At 37.5% G+C, this 21,293-nt stretch overlaps 3 protein-coding genes across 7 annotated transcripts in view; 2 read left to right on the plus strand and 1 right to left on the minus strand.

Annotated features, from left to right (window-relative positions):
• Nucleotides 1–7,927, plus strand: part of LOC104585594 (5'-3' exonuclease family protein) — a 76,065-nt gene extending 68,138 nt beyond the window's left edge. For 3 of the 4 annotated variants that reach the window (XM_010242529.3, XM_019200522.2, XM_010242530.3), the window contains 3 exons: nt 113–167; nt 2,148–2,335; nt 7,617–7,927. In XM_010242529.3, coding sequence (XP_010240831.1) covers nt 113–167; nt 2,148–2,327 — 235 coding nt within the window. In that variant the 3' untranslated portion in view covers nt 2,328–2,335; nt 7,617–7,927. The remainder of the gene's footprint in view (nt 1–112; nt 168–2,147; nt 2,336–7,616) is intronic. The other variant, XM_010242531.3, reaches the window with a different exon arrangement.
• A 4,951-nt stretch (nt 7,928–12,878) lies between these two features.
• LOC104585595 (Haloacid dehalogenase-like hydrolase (HAD) superfamily protein) lies at nt 12,879–15,483 on the plus strand. The gene is made up of 8 exons (XM_010242532.3): nt 12,879–13,003; nt 13,500–13,566; nt 13,749–13,814; nt 13,904–14,001; nt 14,106–14,231; nt 14,335–14,628; nt 14,711–14,776; nt 15,229–15,483. Exons 2-8 carry the CDS (start codon nt 13,515–13,517, stop codon nt 15,379–15,381), a joined length of 855 nt encoding a protein of 284 aa, XP_010240834.1. The 5' UTR covers nt 12,879–13,003; nt 13,500–13,514; the 3' UTR covers nt 15,382–15,483.
• A 1,620-nt stretch (nt 15,484–17,103) lies between these two features.
• On the minus strand, nt 17,104–20,997 carry LOC104585598 (peptidyl-prolyl cis-trans isomerase A1). 2 transcript variants are annotated; one of them, XM_010242533.2, is made up of 7 exons: nt 20,839–20,997; nt 20,347–20,565; nt 18,825–18,966; nt 18,640–18,728; nt 18,444–18,498; nt 18,114–18,199; nt 17,104–17,452 (listed from the first exon to the last, which is right to left on the minus strand). In XM_010242533.2, exons 1-7 carry the CDS (start codon nt 20,890–20,892, stop codon nt 17,297–17,299), a joined length of 801 nt encoding a protein of 266 aa, XP_010240835.1. In that variant the 5' UTR covers nt 20,893–20,997; the 3' UTR covers nt 17,104–17,296. The 2 variants fall into 2 exon arrangements, with proteins under 2 accessions (XP_010240835.1, XP_010240836.1); XM_010242534.3 differs by having other exon boundaries at nt 20,700–20,843.
• Between the last annotated feature and the right edge of the window lie 296 nt (nt 20,998–21,293).

The raw sequence follows: 21,293 nt of genomic DNA on the forward strand, positions 1-21,293 counted from the left end.
AGTATTCTTGATTGAATGAAAATTAATGCACGGAAATTAGAAACAAAAAAATTATTGCACAGAAATTCTCCTTTTTGAGCCCATTCCTAGTTGTTATTGTTTTCTTTTGCAGATTAGAATCCTTCTTTAAGCCAGTTGTGAGCACATCTGTACCCCTCAAGCGGAAGGTATTGTTTATATCTATATATTTTTATCCATCCATCAGTACTAATTTGAATTTTGAACAAGTTTTGAACCTGTATTGCGTCATACTTTTAACATTTTTTATCAGTAACAGTGAATTTCATTAATAGAAAAATGAATCGAGTACGTAAAACTTGAGAATACAGTCATAGAGAGATAAACTGTCATGTCTCTCCCCCACGAATTCTTTCTTTTTGCTTACAACTATGTCCTAAAAAAGTTGATCTCTCCTCACCCCTTGTTTGGCTAAAGCAATGGTCAAGGAGTTGGCACTTCTTCTGATCCAATGCAGCCTCACTTCCATGTTTTTTTGTCAGGCATCTGAATTTCTTTTTTCATTCTTGTAATTCCACAACTTTGCCTCTTTACTTTGTAACCAACCCACAACCACCTTGGAGTCTCCTTTAGTGATTAGTTTCCTAATGTTCAAATTTCTTGCCTTTTGTACTCCCTCGAGCATTGTCATAACTTCAGCCCTTAAAAGAATCCCCTACACCAATTGAGCCTGCATATAATGTAACCAACTTGTCCTCATCATCCATACACACCCCTTCAATTTCTAAAATTTCGGGATTTCCCAAGCTGCTTAAATCAAAATTAAGGGCCCATTTGGTGCGTCTTTCCGCGTGGTCTTTCGGCTGTTTACAAGCCGGGCAGACTGATTTTCGGTCTATTTCTGTTTGGCTTGTGGAAGATCTAGCCGCCAAAAGCTGGAGCACCGAAAAGGCGTGAAAAGCCCATTTTGGGGAGCTCCAAATGAAGCTTTTTGTGTCTTTCGCATTTTATTCTCGTGCGGAAAGACACGGAAAGACGCATGGAAGTACGTGCTTCGGGCTGCTCAGGTCTTCATGCAAAAGCTCAATATGCCTTTTGACTGTCAATATATTTTGCATGCTTTCCTCAAATGCATTACTTCAAGTAGCTAATGTGATGTAAAACATATTGCATTCCTGATTCTATGAGCGGCCTTTCTACCATGCTCCTCAAGGAAAGCCTAAACAAGTCTATGTTAGGGTCTTAAGTTCTTAATACTCACACAAAAAATAAAATTAGATAATTTTAATTGCCTTTTAAGAAGATATTTTATTAGGATGAAAGAATGAACAACATTAACAAATAGGGTGTCTGGGGGCAGAGCCCCCGACCCAGCCACTAGGTTAAAAAACAAAAAAAGCGTAAAAATTTTAAAAGGCGCACACCTAGGCGCACCAGGTGTGCCTTTTGAAAATGCTGTGCCTAGGACCTAAAAGAGGCACATACCCTAAAATGTGCCTCGCCTGTGAGGCACACCTTTTTAAATCACAAACTCCTCCAGATTGTGGATCTTGCACTGATTGGATGTGGTCATTACCCTCACTTGTAAATTTTTGCCTTTGTTGTTGGAGGGTGTTGTGTGTGCTGTGAGGGTGCTTGTTTCAGTTTTTTTTTTTTCCTTATGTGTTTTTTGTGGTGTTGCTTTTTAGAGTCTCTTCCCTCATTCACTTTGTGTGAATTTGGTTCTGTTATACATTATTTATCTTCCAAATAAAGGGGTGGAAGAGCAATGAATTGGTACTAGAGTTGGCCAATGAACCAAAACTGAGACCTGTTCAATCATGCAATCCTTTCTACAGCATATCGTTGATGTGGGGCATGATATAGGTGAACAACCAAGGAAAAATCATTTCAGGATAATGTATCTATATCTATTCCTTTATAGAATACCTATCTTTCAAATAAAGGGTAGTAAGAGCAATATAACAAAATTAGAGTTGGAGAATTACTAAGAATGGTATCTGTTGAACCATGGACAAACTAGATGTTTCACGTGGTTTGCTATCTTTAACTTAATCAGCTCCATGGTTGGACTAAGGCAGTATAGGATCTCGTCCTGTGTTAAAACATTGGAAAGAATCTGCAGTTGAAATCTTATTCAGGTCTTTTGGGAAAAAGATGTAGTTGATTTTTGGTACATTCGGTGACAGGAAAACAAATGCATGCTTGGAACTCCTAGACCAATACTCAAGCCTAAGATGTTCTCTCTCCAAGTTCATGCCCACTTGAGCCCCAAAGTCATTCGCGGCATGAACCTGCTGACTCTGGATCTGGTTTCTAAGCAACCGGGGCCATTCTCCAGATGTGTCTGCTTCAGCTCCTTATGCTGAGAACCTTGGTGAACCTCTTCTTAAACCAATATCTGTTTCCATCTCAATACATGTATTGATATAAAAGGTGCTTTGCTTTTTTTTGGTGGACATACATGAAAACTGTTCCTTTGATCTCATCAGGTGTATGATCACTTTACAATTTTTTGAGACCACAGAATCTTGTTTGTATCATAGAATACAAATGGAAAGGGCATTCAGGAAAACATGCTTATTGAAGCTTAATATGAAAGTAGATTCTAATGGTGCAGGTATCTTTATAAAACATAGGCATGAGAAAGAAGGAAACTTCCTCTTTAACTTGTTAATTTCCAAAAGTGTTTGTTGTTGAGAACACTAACCTTTGTTCATCTTCATATCTATATGATTGAATTATATTTTATCATGCTGCTCATGGCACTCAAACTAGTCCTAGAACTTTTACAAGCACTGATCTTAGCACCAATTTGTCAATGTGGCATTTATTAGGAAACCCTGGAAAGAAGTAGTAGATACTGAAATGCAGGTCTTGATTTGGTTCGTCTACCCAAAGGTGCATTGGTTGATGGTAGTAAGCATGTGTAGTGTAGGTTTTGTCTGTTTTTTGAGGATAAATCCCTATTATATAGGATCGTTTGCTGTGTAGTGTGGCTAGTGCCTAACTCTACGGGCCTGAACGCTATGAGGCCATACTTGAACATGTTTACCTTGTGAGTTTTATGACAATACATTCGTTTCTATTAAAAAAAACTGCACTAAAGATTGTCGTAGCTCTATTGGTCAACTAGTTAGGGATATTTTGGTCTGTTTACTTTGTTTTATTTTAATTATGTATTTACAGGTCTGTCCAAGTTTAAGTTACTGTTGCAGCATTTAGTTAGGGGCAGTATTGTCTTTGTATGTAGATTAGGTAAGTATATAAATAGATCTGGCCAACTGGAGGAGATCAATTCTACTCTCTCCTTTTCTCTCATTTGTTTCTCTCCCCTTCTCTTCTTTCACTCTCCTTTCTATCTCTAGAAGCAGTCAAGCCCTGTTGGCAAAATGTATGCCAAGGATGGGGGTGGGTTGGGCAGGAGATGTGGGTAAAAGAAATAAGGGACTTTTAGGATAATGGTTATGGATATCACCTCTTGAGGAGAAACATGGTGTAGTGTGTTGGTTAGAGTTCATGGGCTGAAGGACAATGGTTGGGATCATGGGATGTTGGCTTAATTTCTAGGGTGACTTGGGGCTGCTCCTTGGAAGGCAATGCATGATATTCTCTCTATCTTCAGTTAGTGTATAAGGTATGATCTTTGCTCTGGCAACAAAACTAAGTTTTGGAAGGTCCCCTTCCTTGTACTCTTTGTCCTCTTTCATATTGAAGCCTATTTCTAGCTTTGTTTCTAGGGGTGGAAACAAGGCGGGTTTAGGGAGCGTTTTGTAAATTCTAGACCCTCCCCACATCCCCAAACATCACAATTCATATCCTCCCCAAACCTGCAGTGGGTTGGATTTTCAAAATCCAAACCCTCCCCACACATAAAAAATGCAAAAACACTCCCCGATCCTACCCTCCCCACATTTGAGGGTGGGGTGGTTGGGTCTAAAACCGACATCTAATTTTCTGTTATTTCCTGTTATATGTAAGTAATAAAGTAGAAAATTAACATTAACAAATATCAAAATTTCCAATTATTTGATTGAAACATGTAAGTTATTGATTATCTCCTTCACATAACATTCAAAGCAATATTAATTTATACAAAGTTTGAGTGCCTTACAACAGTAATTTAATTTTAAGCATTAGGGATATTTTAGTAATTGCAATGTGCGGGTTGAGGAGGGTTGGGTTTAGCCTAATACTGTAACCCACCCTACCCTACCCGTATGGGTTGTAAAATCAAAAAACATGTCCCCACCCCAAAACCCATTCATCAACCAAAAAAACCCGCCCCATCAGGGATGGTAGGGATGGGTACCTGCCGGGTAGGGTGGAAATTGGCATCCCCATTCATAGCTCCTTCCTTCTCTGCTTCCAGGTTTGTTTGTGATTTCGGCTTCAAAATAGGCATTTATGATTCAGAATTCCCTTTGGTTATTGATCTGTTGAATTCTTTAAGAGGTTTCCCTTGACCCTCTTAAAACTGATGGGTGTATATGGACACCCAATCCTTTGGGTACGTTATCTTGTGCCTCTTTCTATCAGGTTTTGTCTCATTTCTCCACCTTGCAGCTGTTTCCAATGTAAGAGATTTTGAATAAACTTGGTCCCCTCAAAGTGGGATATTTTTGCTACGCCTTTCATGGGAAGATCAATACTTGTGATTTGCTTCAAAAGAGAAGACCAAATTGGTCCTTATCTCCAAATGGAAGTAAGACTGCAATGAGTAAAAAGAAGTGCCGAGTCTTTGCTGATGTATTAGCTAAAAAGGGGGTGGTAAGATCAATGTTTTTGGGCTTTGTTGTAATTTTGAGTAATTTCTGTGGGAGATTAAGAGAGAATATCTCTCCCCTTTGCTCTTTGGTAGTTTTTTGGACTGTGTTGGAAGTGAGGATATCATTAGATAGCTTCTCACTTTTCACAATTGAGGATATCATCCAAAAGTGGGGAGCAGTGGTTGACAAGATTTACAAATCATGGACACCTCAGAGAAGGGATTTGTAAGGCAAAACTTTGATTGTAGCAGTGTTAGGAACCCTGGGCCTTCAGGGTAGGGGGAGTCTATAGAGATGAAGGGGGGTCATGTAATGACTTTGTTTTTGTGACCAATTGGAAGTGCCACATTAAGGGCTGAGTTGTTGGTGGTGTTGCAGGGTGTACAGAAGGCAAATGAAATGCAGCTCAACAAGTTAATTATAGAGGGGGATTCTAAGGTGGTAATTGCTTGGATACTGAACAAGGAGAGGGTCCTTTGGACATACATAAACGAGATCAAGAAGTTTAAGTTCACCATTAGAAGCATTAGTTAAGTTTCAATGGGTTCCAAGATCAGAAAATAATATAGGTGATGCTTTGGCCAAATGAGGGGTTAATAGGGATCAATTGTTTTGGGCTCAGTTGTAAGGGAATGCTTTAGAGAAGGCTAGAGTTGTCTATCTTTATCTCAATGCGGCATGCCTTGTTATTATTATGTTGTATAAAGCAGTGAGACAAATTTCAATGCCACCTCTTACCTTGTTAGTGGATTAGGGTACTAGCGAAAGATGGTTAATCTTTCTTTTCCGGTGTTTTAAAAACACAACGGGCTTTTTTGTACTTGAGGTGCAAGGTGCAAATTTTAAAAAAATAAAAAATGCAAAATAATTCAAAAATATAAAAATTTCAAAATAAATCAAGAAAATATTAAAAAATAGTATTAATTAAAAATGTACAATTTAATTTTAAACTAATGTTTTAAAAATCTTATTATTTCAAATTAAAATTCATAAACATAACATATAAAACATATTCAAAGTGGAAATGCAAAAAATAAAACCAAACATAACATATAAAACATATTCAAGCACTCAACAATTCAAGCATTGTCAAATTTTCAATCTCTTTATTTCTTTCCCAAACACATTATTTCAAATGGCTAATGTGATATTAAACATCTTTCATTCCTAATTCTACAAGCCCTTTGTACCCAATTCCTTGAGACAAGCTCAAACAAGTCCATGTTAGAGTCTTAAATTCTTAATCTGTAAGAAGATAATGGTTTTATAATTTTAATTATAGTTCCTTATTGTTAGAGTCCACTGAGTAGGGGCAGTTCTGTCTTTTTCTCATATCTTGAGTTGTGCTTTGTCAGTTTAGTTTTGTTTTAAGTGAAATGTCCCATACTTAAGTAGGGGCATATTGGACATTGTAATCTGAATAGATAAGTGTATATATTTGTGGTCGGCTGGGAGAGGTTTTTCTTCTCAGTTTGATGGTTTTCTCTTCTCTTCTTTCTTTCCCTTTTCTCTGAACTGGAATTGACTGAACCATCTAAACACTTCTAAAAATTGTTTTGTGCTAAGAAGAATGAAGAAACAACATTAGAAAACAGGGGGTTCCCAAAGCTTAGGTGAGCGAGTGAGGCACATGCCTGAGCACCATGCCTAGTCACAATGCTTCAAAGATCACAAAGTTTAACTGAGGCACATGCCTAAGCTAAGGTGCAAGCTGCACCAGGCACTAGGTGTGTGCCTTTTCAAATGGACTGCACTTGGGCCTAGACAAGGTGAAAAACATGAAATGCGCCTAGATTGTGTGCCTAGGCACACCTTTTAAATCACTGTTCTCGGCTAGTTAATGCTCTATGAGAAGATAGTGTATCTCAGTGTCTCCCTCACCTTTTTGAAGTACAAACAAGAACCATGCCCAAGTCTTTTTTGTTTTTGAAGCTGAATGGCCATTGGCTTTTTATGAGAATGGTTGTGGTCTTTTTCAGGACTTTGGTTTTGAGTTTCGATCTCTGACCTCTTTATGCTGATAAAATGAATGTTATTCTCACTGCTTCAAATCTAATATTCCACAAGTGCAACAAATACATGGAGGTTGACTGCCACTTTATTGGCTATGTTATTCTTTAAAGTGCTATCAGTCTTCCTCAGTTTCTTTTGCCCAAATCATTGGTGTATTTACCTGGGCTTGCCATGACTACATAGTTGACAAACTGATGTTTTTTCCAACTTACCACATCATTTTGATGGGTAGTATGAAAGCTGAAAGGGGCAATTAGACAGTTATCCTGTAATAATATTATTACTACAATTGCATTGTATTATATTCATTTATTTTGTTTTTGGCCCAAGGGCATTTCTGTGAGTTTAGCCGACCTCATATAGTTGGGACCAAGATTTAAAATATCTATACGTACATTACACAAAAATTGCATATCATGCATTTTGAACATTGGATACTCTTATTAAAAATAAAAAATCAGATTGATATTTACAGATAGGCTTGTTAGGATAAATATCCCCCAACTCTAGTATTTTGTGTTTTTGTGACCTTTGATTCCAATTCAATATGTATGACACCATGCGATATGTATCGATACTACCTTAGCTGGGACAAGGCTTTGATGATATGATGATGATACCAATATTGCACGAGCACTTCCAGGGTAGACTTTATAACAATAAAGTTTGTTATAAAAAAGATGTTAAGAAAGCTGTTGATATTTGTTTAGAGTATGGAAAGAGTAAGTCGGTAATTAGGGCTGGCCATTTCATATTCATTGCCTTTTCCTTCACATTTTCCTGTTTGTATTTTGTTTCAACATCCCAGGGATGTATTTTTGTGTTTATTGCAACTTTTTTTGTGCTTTATGTTATTCTCTTGTTATATCATGGCAGGAAACACAACAGACAGTGACAAAGGAAAATACAAACAAGAAATCGAAGGCAGGTGGTGGCAAAAAGAAGTAGTTTTATTGTGTATTTGAAACATTAAGGTTAGTGTTTTGTAATGGTGGTTTTGTTTCGTTGGCTACTATAGTTAAAATGTTCCCGTTGATTCCATGTCGGCAGTCCAACCTTTTTTGTTTCAGTTCAATGTCTAATTTCAAATTTTCACATATTTATGCTAGGGACAATATTGTATGGTGTATAGTGAAAGCGTTGCACTTAGTTTTCATTTCTGTTATTAGAAATGCCTAGTTCTTTTATTTTTCGTAGAGTGAGAAAGTTAAGTTATATTTGTTTAATTTATTTTGATAAATTATATATATTTGTTTGTTTATTTGATAATGTTTGTCTAGATAACCATGCTCTAAGGTGAAAGGTGAATTTGCTTTTTCCTTTTTTGAAGAACTAATTTTTGGCTTATATTAGTTTGCTACAAGGCTCAAAATATCGATAGGGGTGTATCGGGCTATATCGCTACTTTCTTTTTAATTTTTTCAAAACCGGTTCAAGGGAGTTGGTTTAAGCCTCCACCCCCTGAATCAGTTAGAACCCTGATACACCCCTATATCGGGGAGTTCTAGAAACGATATGTTAGATAGTGTATGCCCTTAGTTCCAATCAGATTGATGCATTTATTGTTATTTATTGTAAATGAATAAAGTGCATAATTAATTCGTGTTATTATGGTGTGCTTTTGTGTGATATCTTTAAACTAGATACTAATGAGACTCGTGCTAGTTTAGAATATTTATAGTCATTGGATAGATTTAGGGAGATTTATTTTGTCAAGGCTGTCACTGATGTATCGCCAAGTTGGTTGGGGTGGTTTGTCTCAACTGTTAGGGTGAGACCTGTGGTACATGTAGTGTAGGTTTTCTTAAAACTCTGAATCAGACAAAATTCTAGTATTGCTCTGTACCTTGGAGATAGATGGGCGAAACCGAAATGTTATACCTGATCCCTAGACTCGATTATGGTACTACATTAGGTGTCGGATTGGACTGTCTTTGATATGCCAATCAGTGAAATCCTTAGCGGGGGTCAAAACGTGTGTATGTTGGGATAGTCCGAAAATTCACCATAGTGGTTAATCATAGTGATAGGATCAACCCCTTTATCAAACAAAGTGAATGATTGGAGAATGCACTCTCTGATGGAAACCTAAATTGTCAGCAGTGGATTTCAAATGTGTTTGAAATTTGGTTTTGCAAAATATATTTATATAGAAATATATTTATATATTATGTTTTCACAACTTGTTTGCAAAATGTTATAATTCTCGGGATCTATGTGAGTAGAGTGCAACACTGTATCTTGTAGCCAATGGAGATGTCTATAATCATTGGGCTTGGGCCTAAGGACTGAGAGGTTAAGTGTAAGACCATTGAGAGTTATGCATGATGGTCTAATGTTGCATCTATTCATAGTCTTTGGGCCTTCATAAGATGGTTGAACTTAAGGACCATTTAGTGTAAATGTTGGACCCATTAAGTGTCTATAGTGATGGACTCAGGGGTTTAGTGTGTTTTACAGTGAATTCGGCCAGGTCTTGTAATTAAGAATGGATCGAACACATGTGGCTGATGTGTAGATCAATAATAGGGTCCCACACTATACAAAGAGAGCCAAGTTAGTTAGCATTAAAATGAAGTGACTGAAAGCTTAATGGAGTTAAAGTTCATTTCGAACTGGGTTAATTGGATTAATTAAATAGGGGCGAATCTGGGTATGGATCAGCAGATAAGGATAAGAAGATAACGTTTATCAACTTTAAAGTATCAATATGTATTGGTCCATATGTATTGTATCGGGAGCACCCTGATGCGCCCCTACAGAGGGTGTGTTGGGGTTTTAACCGGTTCAAGGGGTGGAAGGGTCTTATAAAAAGTAAAGAAAAAGGATTGATATTGCTCGATATGCCCCTACCGACGTATTGGGTGTAGATATTTATAACCTTGATTGGGCCTGAAAGACTGATAAGGTATTACAATTTTTATCTCGCTACAGTGTACACCCCCACAACTGATTCCTGAATTTCCAATAGAGCAACCATCAAATTTAAATTTAAGGCTTCCAGCCGTTAGCGGAGACCACTTGGTCTTTGTTGTCTTATGGTTTGAAAGTCGATTATAGCGTATCATTACCTTAGCCTGTGTTTGTTTGAGATATAAATATTTCTCCACTCAGAATGAGTTTTACATCAATAATTGATGTAAACTTCAACTTTGATAAAAAAAGATGTAAGCATTTACATCGATAATCCCGATTTTCATTTGCATCGATTTTAACTTCTAAACCAACCGGTGTATTACCCAGTGAGGCACTCATGTCATTATAAGCTCACAAAACCCCTCAGCCTCCTTTTACCTTTTTTTTTTTAAATATTTTTTGCATCCTCATACCACACCCCATAGCTCTGCTCTTATCACACTGCCATTCGGGTGTCCACAAACCGTTGTCAACCTTGAATAGGTCAATGGTCCAATCATTTGGGTCAGTAGTTCTTTGATCCAATCAATAGATTTTATCACTGTTTTCAGAATCGGACCAAATCGGATGGTCGGACCAGAAAAACTAGGCTAACCGGTTCCATTTTTCTCAAATCGTTTTTTTCTCTCAAAACCGTTGATTTTGGTCAGCAAACTACTGAACCGGTTGGTTGACCGTTCGAACGGTTTTGACTATTTTCTAATTTTTTAATTTTTTTGTTAGAATGGGCCAGTCGTTTGGGTTGAATGGTTGGACCGTTCGAGCCAGTAACCGGACACCTGACCGGTTTGATCACTGGTTCATTTTTAAAAACCATGGATTTTACCAAAATAGCAAGCTGAGCCTGAAATCAAACCAGAAGCATGGCCGGTTTTTGGGCGGAATGCTTCAACTGCCAGGTTCAATGGTGTTTAGAAAATCAAGTTCTTGATATCAGAGATGAACCTTAAATGGTTCATTCCAAACCATCGATATGTATTTGCATTGCACCGTTTCTATCGTATTGGAATCAATGGTCACTCATCACCGACACCGGAAATATTGTGTCATGTGCATCCTAATAAACCCAATTTCAAATAACAAACCGAAAAAAAAGAGAGTAGCAGGTTGTTGATGCCAAGGTTCAAAGTACCGATACTGGCCGATATGCTTGCTGTATTGGTGTTTTTTTTTTTTTTATTTTACTTTTTTTTTGAAATCAGTTCAGAGGGGCCAATTTAATGCCCAACTACCTTCTGAACCAGTGGCTGACCTGACATAGGAGAGTATCAGGAAGCCACTGCCACTGACACGGGTTAATGGATATTAACCAATACGTATCAATACTTTGAACCTTGTTTCAGGGTCGCCCATATATTGGTGAGTTGGAGCATTTTATTAAGTGGTCTAAGCATTAATACCCGGTATAGTTATTAACTTATAATGCCGTCGTATCAGGTAAGATCCGAAAAAATTGGGTCAGTTCTATTTTAAGGTGTTTCGATTGGGACCCGACCCGTTGACGCCCATCTGTGTGGTTTCTCTCTGAAGTTGAAAATGTTGAAGCTTGGTTGTAAACTTGTAACTGGTAACGGTTAATCCACCATCCTCGCAGCTGGCTGGCAGAAATAGAATATACCAGTACGACTGCTGCGAATGGGTCATCCGTCATTCAATTCAATTTCAACGTGATGGCTGAGGCTGGCTCGCCGGTTTCTGACATATGGAATTCATGTGTCAATGGTTTGATCTTTGAATAACGTTCTCACTTCTCAGTTCTCATCCTTGCTGAGCAGCCATCTTTGTATTGTTTGTTGAGTTGCTTGTTTCCTTCATGACTGGTGTGTTGGTGGGTCAATGAAAAGGAAAGCTATCAAGATTCGAGGTGCTGCCATTACTCACCACAGTTGACAGCAAGCCCTTCGGATATTGTAAACAGAATTCGAAAAAAAAGAGCAGCAGCAGTAGGAATACCGTCTCAGTTTGGAAGGAGCATAAATACAAACATTTAGAGTGCAAAACCTTATTTTCACATTTTATATGTATTTGCACTGTATAAATTTGTACTCTTACTAAACTACTGAGTATTAAGAATTGATGTTACAATCCATTAGTTCCACATCGGTAGTATGGGATGCCGTTGTGGGATGTATATGTGTCTGGGTTCCCTCTCTCTAACGACTAGCTTTTAGGGGTAAGTTCTCCTAAGTCACATAACAGATGGTATCAGAGCCTATACTATGCCTTTTGGTTGCAATCATGCGGCACAGGTGATGACATCGGTATTACAGTGTTCGGTTAGGACTAGGGGGACTAATGCAAAGGCAGCCTGCGTGAGCGCCCGAATTACAGAGCGTGGTGGAATGTTATGATCCATTAATCCTACATTGATAGTATGGGATGCTGTTGTGGGTTGTATATGTGTCTGGATTCCCTCCCTCTTAACAGTTAGCTTTTAGGGGTGAGTTCTCCTAAATCATGTAACAATTGATGCCCATTTTGTCTACAATATTAACACTAGTTTGGCAAAAATGCTTTTTCTTTATTGACAAGTGGAAGAAGATATGATTCGAACTTTTTTAATCTACTTGTTGCACCTAAAATTGCTTCCCATTAGATTGTAATTCCTAAACCCTAAATTCGTAAAGGGAAATACTGTTGCATGCGTGGACCATGGAGAGATATGTGTTTATTATTCCATCCTGCGTGCCTTATTCCATTCCACTCCACATGCCATTCAAAAAAAAGCATAAACCATAAATAAACTTCATCTTTGCAAATTCCCCACTTAATCACTTATAACAGAACATGGATTTCGACGTAAAGAAAGGAACAAAAAATGCTTAGAATGATTCCCGGGAAAAATGCAGACGAATTTTATTTTTATCCACCCAAGGACCCAACTAAACTGTGGAAAGTGGAAACCCAGATGAAGAAACAACTTTGTTCAGTGAGTCCCACTCGACTCGAATGTTCCAAATTAAGAAAAGTCGATTACAGTTTATGGAGGTGGCAAACACGCATGTGGTCATTAAACAAACACCTTTAGTTTTCAAGCTTCAACACAGAATCCAACTCCGTGGATGCCTTGGGGATCTTTAAGAAAGATTAAATATATCGATGATCGCAGAAAACGACTAGTAACAGAAAGGTAATATCACTTTAAATAATTTGGAAATGGGAATACATGATCCTACAATCCTACAACAAAGGCAATTACAATATGCTCAACACCTCAGATTATCCAAGTGTCACTCCCCAACATTTTTCATTTGGGTCTTCTGCTTCCTATAAATAGCCCTCCTCACAAACAATGGGATTGTGCATCCAGATCTGGTTTTACGTTTACGTTTGGAGGTCTTGTGAAGGTATGTTCTTTATTTCAAGCTCCATGTTTTATTTTGTTTTTTATTTCATTTAATGGGGTTTTTTTTTGTGTTTTGTTTTTCTTTTGATGTGTTGGAAATTTGAATTGTTCTTACATTTAATGAGATTTTCCGATTCGTTTCACTAATAATTTTCATCTGAGAATTGGATAATGGAAGGAATTTCATATCTGTCTATGTAGTTATTGGAAGCATTTCCTTTGTATTTCTTTATGGGTTTACATGGTCTTATTCTTGTGCCTCTTCTTTCTTCCTAATTTTCTTCTTTCAAATGTTTCTCCAATGATCACATCATAAAGCTTGTCTCTCTTTAATTTCTTTACTACTGTATGTAATACACCACCGATTTTCAAAGTGAGAATATTAACATCGGAATCTACTAGGAGATCTTCTGTGTGTGTTCTTTTAAACGTTCTATTTATTCAGAAATTGGAAGCCTAAGCAGCAGAACTTAGAGTTTGAAGCCACAATTTTACAGGTTTTCTTCTCGAAAATGGATGCTTCCGGCAGGTCAAGTGGAGCCAAGTATGAGTGCTTGCTGTTTGGTAGGTTCCCTGTATCCTAGCAGATGATCTTAGAAACAGAAGTGCAGACTTTGATTATTGTTTGAAGATTCATTCTGAACTAGGGTTTTCCTTTGAATCATATTCGAGCAACTCTTCGTTGAATTAGAAGTTTATATAAATTTGTTTTGTAATTCATGGTTGTTTCCATGATTGGTTTACAGATATGGATGATACCTTGTATCCCTTGAGTAGTGGTCTCAACTTAAAATGCCGGAAGAACATTGAAGGTAAATCTTACAATGATAATGATGATGGTAATCAGGTAATGAGGATATCAAGTGCCGCCATTGCTGATTTTGAGTAATTTCAATTGCAGAGTATATGTTGCAACACTTGAAAATTGAAGAATCTGAAGTGCCTAGAATGTGTTGGGAACTGTACCAGGAGTATGGAACAACAATGGCTGGTCTCAAGGTAGCACAAAACGTGGCTTCAAGCATAGTGTCAATGCAATAGGTTCCTTTCCTCTTTATTGTAATGGTGATATTTCTTTCTTGATAAATATTTGGCTCTTGCAGGCCCTCGGCTATGAATTTGACAATGATGAATTTCATGCTTGTGTTCATGGAAGATTGCCATATGAGACCCTAAAGCCTGATCCAGTTTTGAGGAACCTTCTACATTCCATTCCACAACGTAAAATTGTATGTTGTGTAATAAAAAAAAACAAGATGTGTTTATCATCAAATCTAGAGATTGGGAATAGATACAAGGTTTGAGTGTATTGATATCTATTGGTTTTTGCAGATCTTTACCAATGCAGACAAAGCTCATGCAACTCAGGTTCTTAAAAGGTTGGGTGTGGAAGATTGTTTTGATGGCATTATATGCTTCGAAACTCTTAATCCACCTTTAGAACCTGATAATTGCTCGGGTGATACAGATGAACATGCATTCTCCACAGAAAGTGAATCCGATACTGAAGTTGTTGGTCATATCAATAGCAATGGTTCAGGTTCTAAGTCACGCATTCTCTGTAAACCTTCTCTGGAAGCCATGGAAGCTGCCATTCGGATTGCAAAAATTGATCCAAAGAAAACTGTAAGTACATCATAAAATAATCTTCAGTTATTTTATCAATATGGAACTGATGGTAGGAAATATGCCTTAATTATATTGGCAGATTTTCTTTGATGATAGTGCCCGAAATATTGCGAATGGAAAGGCGGCAGGACTGCATACAGTTATTGTAAGATAGTAATCATGAATTATTGATTTATATGTATCAAAGAACAAAATTTTATCTCAATCTTCAGAAAACTAATATGATCTTTTGCAAAACAACGATGGAATCATGAAAACCAGTATTCAAATTATCAGAGAAAAGGGGCCTCTTAAACAATAATGACACCTTGAGATCCCAACCTGGTTCAAATTGTGGTGATGCTTGGCCTGGGCATTATCCATGCTGATGAACCAAGCCATTTTAAAATTTAAATAGGGGTTGAAATCAATTGGAAAATTTTCTAACCCAATGCAAACCCAAACTTTCTTTTAAGCTGTGGTACTACACACAGACACAGGTGTATGTTACAATTTACAAATCGAGACTCTCTATCCTAAATTTGTTAATAAAGAAACATTTAGGCCTTTTGATTTAATATATATAAATATTCTGATGTATAAGAGCCTTTAATACAGGTTGGTAGATCAGTATTGGTTCCAGGAGCAGACCTTGCTTTGAACAGCATCCACAACATCAGAGAAGCATTGCCTGAGATATGGGAAGGTGAAGGAGACCAGCTGGAGCAAGTCCTTCAATCTACTGCTGTTGAAACTGTTGTCCTTGCTTAAATTACTCACTTAATCCTAGTCTCTATATGTGTACTAATACCTCATATGCAAATATATCCTAATTTCACAAGGAATGGAGAATATTCCTAGTCTGAAGTGAAACCTCTGTCAGTTACTTAGTTTCCAAAGCTTTCCCTTTTATCAATTCCTGATAATTATAATTAAAAACATTGGGGGACCTCTGGATTGCCCATGTAGATGACCAATCCCATTCTGCGACATGGATTTATGTGATCAATCCAGAGCACCCATCAGATTGGGAGGTCTCTACATTGCTCATGTATGTGCTCTCAATCCACAGACGCTATAACTCTCCACCTGTCAGATTGTTACCAAAGAGATTTTAGCTATTGTTGAATGAATGCATAGCAACTAGCAAGGAGAGGTTTCAATGAACCCGTGCAGACATGACAACCTTGCCATTTCAAACGAAACGAACTCCAAATTCCTCATTAGCTATTCCATTTCAGGAAGCTTTTGCCTTGTGCTATTTCTCATTAAACAAACGCACTAAAACCCAGCAACTTCCGCTCTGAGCCTGAGGTTAGAAATTTGGTATTCAATGATTTTCAGAGGTCAAATGGACTATGGACGTATTTTATTACCATATAATGCTTTCTAGTGCAGCACTCCCCTGACTCATGAAACATTTTGATCCCAAGCTATACGTACATTTTGTTCCTATACCAGAGAATAAAGAATAACTTAAATCAAGGATATCCAATACATAAAAGAAAGAAAAGAGCTCTCCACTTGAGAAATGAGAATGTTTCGTGGAGAGAAATACTCACCATATATGAACTGAAATCAATACACACGAGTCCTTAGCCTCTGTGCTGCATCCCAGAACCCGCTACACCCCATTCAAGATAAGTCCTATTTACTCTTCTAGAGAGTTAATTAGCAAGGTAATTGGCTCATCTTAGGATCCAGAACAAATTACTACCCTATAGTCCCCTTATACAGTCATACAGCCAATCACCACCGTATAGTCGTACCCTTCTACAGTAGTCCTATTCCAACCCAAAGCAAATACAAGTTTCAGCCCAACAAGAGGGAAATGATCTTGGTTCTCATAAGTTATCTTCTACTGGCCCCAAGTACCTGACCACAACATTACACTCTCCATCTCTTAGGACTTTAGGAGACCATTCACTAGTTACTCCGAGTGCACTTACGTTTCCTAAAAAAACACCTCGGGTCGAAAAATAACGGAAGAGAATAATCCAGTCCACAATTCTAGGCTATGTTTGATTTGGTAGAACCGTAGAAGACAAGGTTTTTAAAACTGGACTAGACAGGGAACCGTTCTGGGTCCGATTCTCAGGTCAAACAGTCTGACCATCCCATCCAAACGGATGACCCACTCTGACACAAAAAAAAAAAATAAACATAAAAGGCCAAAAACCATTATCTAGATTGATGGTTCGACCACTCAGGTTAGCAGTTCAATGACTAAATTAACGATTTTTAGCCAAAAAGCGGTTTTCGGGTGAAACAGAACCAGTCGGGTAACCAATTTTTCTAGACCGATCCGGTTTTCAAAACACTGGTACAAAATAAGAGGAAAAAAAGTGGAGGGACTTTTAAGAACTTTCCCTCAACTTATTTTTCTCTTATTTTCTAAGCGAAACAAAGTTTCATTGTCTCAAAAAGATTAATTCAAGCTGGTATGAATTAATTACTTCAATAGAGATACATTAGCATTGTAGTTCTGTGGAGTGCTTCAAATATAACTGGATTTGTATATGGAATCTGGCAATCTGCATATTATGCACCTTCACCCAAGATTTTGATAATATAGTGCTCATATGTTGAACATTAATGGACACTTGAACAAATCAAATAAATCCAAAATAGGTTGAACACAAAATTCTACTCTGAGGTCATAGATGAAGAGTGAACCAACTACAAATCAACCATCAACAGGCAGCTCTCCACAGTTGACAATCCTACAGGGCAACCGTGGAGCATCTGATCTGCTTGTTTCTTGGGATTCAAGCTTCCGCACAACTTCCATACCCTCAACAACATGTCCAAACACCACATGCCGTTTGTCCAACCATGGAGTCTACAAAATGCAAATCAATATTATTAATCCCAATTAATAAAAAATTCCATTATATGAACCATACATATCATCCATTACTAAGGCTATGAACAAGTTTTTCATGTATGGGACCTGGACCAATAGACCATTCCTTGGGTGCCTACCCAAAACTAGATCCGGCTTTAGAATCATACTTATGCACATTTTCTGAATTTAACATATTCACTAAGTAGTAAGTCCAGAAAAAGGTTTGACTTAGCAGCACAAAAGATCTAGATGAGACTTGTCAAATAGAATTTCCAACTTTCTTGCATAGGTAACTAGTAGCTGTCTATCAATCTTTTACAACTAGAGAACAAGGACATAAATTCAACTGTATCTTGACCATCCTATCATAAGGTACTTTCATATGTTCTTAGGGTGTTGCAATCATCAGAGATTAACATGATCCCACCCTAAGGCAAACTACAGTTTTTTGAGCAGGCTCCCCTGCAATAATTGGTTACCTAGTGTTGAAATAGGTTGCATCTCTGAACAATTCAACATGAAGAGCAGAGTTTTGTCTAATGTTAATATAACAGATAAGAAAAGAAAAACTTACTAATGTTTAATTATTAACCAAAAAAGGGATGTTGCAATATTTTTTAGCACCCAAGAAAGGGGAAAAGAGGTTTGCAGCTACCTTTACTGTACAAATGAAGAATTGGCTCCCATTTGTATCAGGACCAGCATTAGCCATGCTTAATACTCCAGGTCCAATGTGGATTACTGCAAAAAGGTATGTAAAAACAAGGAAATCAGAAACTTCATCCCATACTAATCATACAGATGATTTAGAGTACTTTCCAGCAAAAGGTGCCATTGAATAGAAAGGAAATGTAACAACATTGTGGAAGACATATTTTATAATGCATTGGACTAAGACCTCTGTAAATCAACCCAGAAAACTGACTACTTCTCAAGGTCTAGGTGTTCCTAGCAAGCTGAGTGATAGTGCAAGGTTAGGACTTACAGGTGAAGTTTTCATCTTCAAAGTTAGAACCATATATACTCATTCCTCCAGTTCCCTGTAACCATTCAAAACCACAACATTATTCTTAGGAGGCAAAACCCCTTTTTCTATGATTGGTATTATCATCTTAGGTTTTCACAACAAACAATAAAAGCTTCCATCCATTTCCAGTATGGGAAGAAGAAGAAAAACTAACATTTCCTGCAGTAAAGTCCCCTCCCTGGATCATGAAATCTTTAATAATGCGGTGGAAAGAGCATCCCTTATAGCCATATCCTTTCTCCCCTGCAAGAAAAAAATGCTGAAAATAAATCCACTAGAATATCCACTACCTGAACACAAAGCAAAAATATTTATTCTGAAAAAAGGGACAAGGCTTGCCTGTGCACAAGGCACGGAAGTTTTCAACAGTTTTTGGAACAACCTCCCCAAAGAGTCCCATTACAATCCTGCCCACTGGCTCACCACCAATTTCTACATCAAAGAAGCATTTCGTTGTTACTTTCGCTTGCAGCTCTAGACCCTAAAACAGTGGAAAAAGACAAAAGGTAGCATTATTTGTATGATAAAGAATAATGTATGTGTACTTTATCTTTTGAATTTGACTGATAGTAATGTCTAACTTAGTGGTCGTTGCTTTGCACAATAGTAAAATGACAATGTAGATTTGAGTCCAGAAGTGGATGAACCCCCAAAAAAAAAAAAATGTTGGAAGTAAGGTCCACATTGAGTGCACCCCTCCCAAGACCTTGCATAGCATGGGCTACCATTTAGCAATGGCCCTTAGTCGGTATGCCCAATTTATCAAAAACAGGATGTGCCCAAATCACCACCCAGAATAAAAGTCATCAAGATTGACTGCATTGCGATAAAAAAGAAAAATAGTTACATGCCTTGTAGTACTTCAGATGGGCAGAATATGCCATATATTGTTTGGTAATATAATGTACCCAAAAAAACACTTGAGATATACTATCCAACTCTAAAATAAATTCCCATGGGAAATAAAAAAACCTAAAATGCACAAAGAGTGCAATATTCTAACCAAGAAAAAATGCAACATTATAGCTGTATAATAGAAAAATAATGCAAAAGCTAAAAAGAGAGTAACAGTTTTTTCCACCATCAATTGTTATTCTTCTTAACTTTCATGTTTTTAGACCATTGGAACATTTTTGAGGCAGTTACCCACATATGTTATGTTTGTGTTGAACAATAACATATAAGATCCATTTGAAGACAGGATTTTAATGATAGATGTGGGTTGTTTCCTTGGTATTGAACGATTCTTAGAATTAGACATTTATGCCATCATCATGAAACAATTTCCGTGCACCTTTAAAGATTGCCTAGAAGCTAAAGGTCAATTAACAATTAGCCGATGTCTAAAGATTGGAATTGCCATATAAAGCCTAGTATGGAGTTTGCGACTTAGTTTCTCTGATACTGACCAATAAGTGGGTGTCAAATCCATCTAAACATATTTTGATTTCAACAAGACAACTGCCAAATGGATCAAACATTAAGGAAAGCAAGACTTAATTGGATTTTGGAGCTTAATAATTTCCACCTTGAGGTAAGAAATGATAACTGGATACTTTGAAGTTGATGTGCATTTTTGGGAAACGATTGCCAAAATCAAATCATTCTGTATTCAGTTTTACTTATCCAATATTTTGAGAAAACAGAGAATCAATATCATCTTGAGAAGCCACTTTTGTATAGACGACACATATCTTGCTTTCTGCCTAAAGTGCATTTCTTCATTGACCTTAATTACAACAGACTGAAGATAAACAACACAAATCCTAAAATGAGACGCCACTAACTACTGATCTTATCTGTTCTCTTGCCTAGAGAAATAGTTTGTATTCCAACTAAGGGCCAAAAAGAGAGCACTTACTTTTGCCGCGGAGTTTGTGCACACCATTCTCTGATATCCAACTGAAGGTACCTTGGAACTCTGTTTAATTGGAAGGGGTGATGCATACAGAGAATGCGATGACAATCCTCTTGCAGGACAGCTTACTATTGGGTGTTTAGAGCACTTGGGCAGAGAAGTTGGAAGCAGAGAAATCATTTGTAGCTTACACACTTTGGAAATTTCACGGCTAAAGCCTCCCTGCGATAAAGTATTCCCAATTATGCACTAGAGATAGAGAATACAAGCTATAAGATTACAATCATGCACTGGAAGTTTTTTTATTTTTATTTTTTTCTGGAAAAAGGTAAGCAGGAATTAAGGAAGACCCCAACCTGTTGTGCTAAAAAAATTACAATCTGGAATGATTGTAATACACCGATACCGAGGATGCTTCAAAAGCTTCTGAAGAAGAAGAAGAAGAAGAAAGAAGAAGAAGAAGAAGAAGAAGAAGAAGAAGCGAGAGAGGCAAACCTTAGGGTGCAAGACAGGACGAGACGCCATTTCCAAGGAGAGTGCGGAGGCCATAGTGGAACTGGAAGGTGGATTGCACTTACGGAAAAAAGGATAAAGCGTAGGAGTAGGACCCCAATAGGGAATTAGGTAGAACTGGAAGTGGGCTTACTCTTATCTAACTAACATGCGCTGTATGCGCATGGACATTTTCCCTCGATTTTAGCGACCGGTCCTCAAAAACTGACCCGCCGGCCCAACCAAGCAACCAACTCCTAGTCTTAGGGTTAGTGGGTTAGCCATTTTCTTCTTTTCTTTCCCTTCGTTTGTTAATCAATACAACCGATCAAATGCTTTTAAGTTTTAAGTTTTAACAAACACACACATGCTGGATTAGTTACGCGTGTGTTTGAAAGCATGGGCGTTTTTTCAATAAACGCTGCCACATAGGTGCCACTTCATCATTTTTCTTTTTA

This window comes from Nelumbo nucifera, chromosome 4, assembly GCF_055504915.1.
Source record: "Nelumbo nucifera cultivar China Antique chromosome 4, China Antique-T2T, whole genome shotgun sequence".
Taxonomy (NCBI): Eukaryota; Viridiplantae; Streptophyta; class Magnoliopsida; order Proteales; family Nelumbonaceae; genus Nelumbo; species Nelumbo nucifera.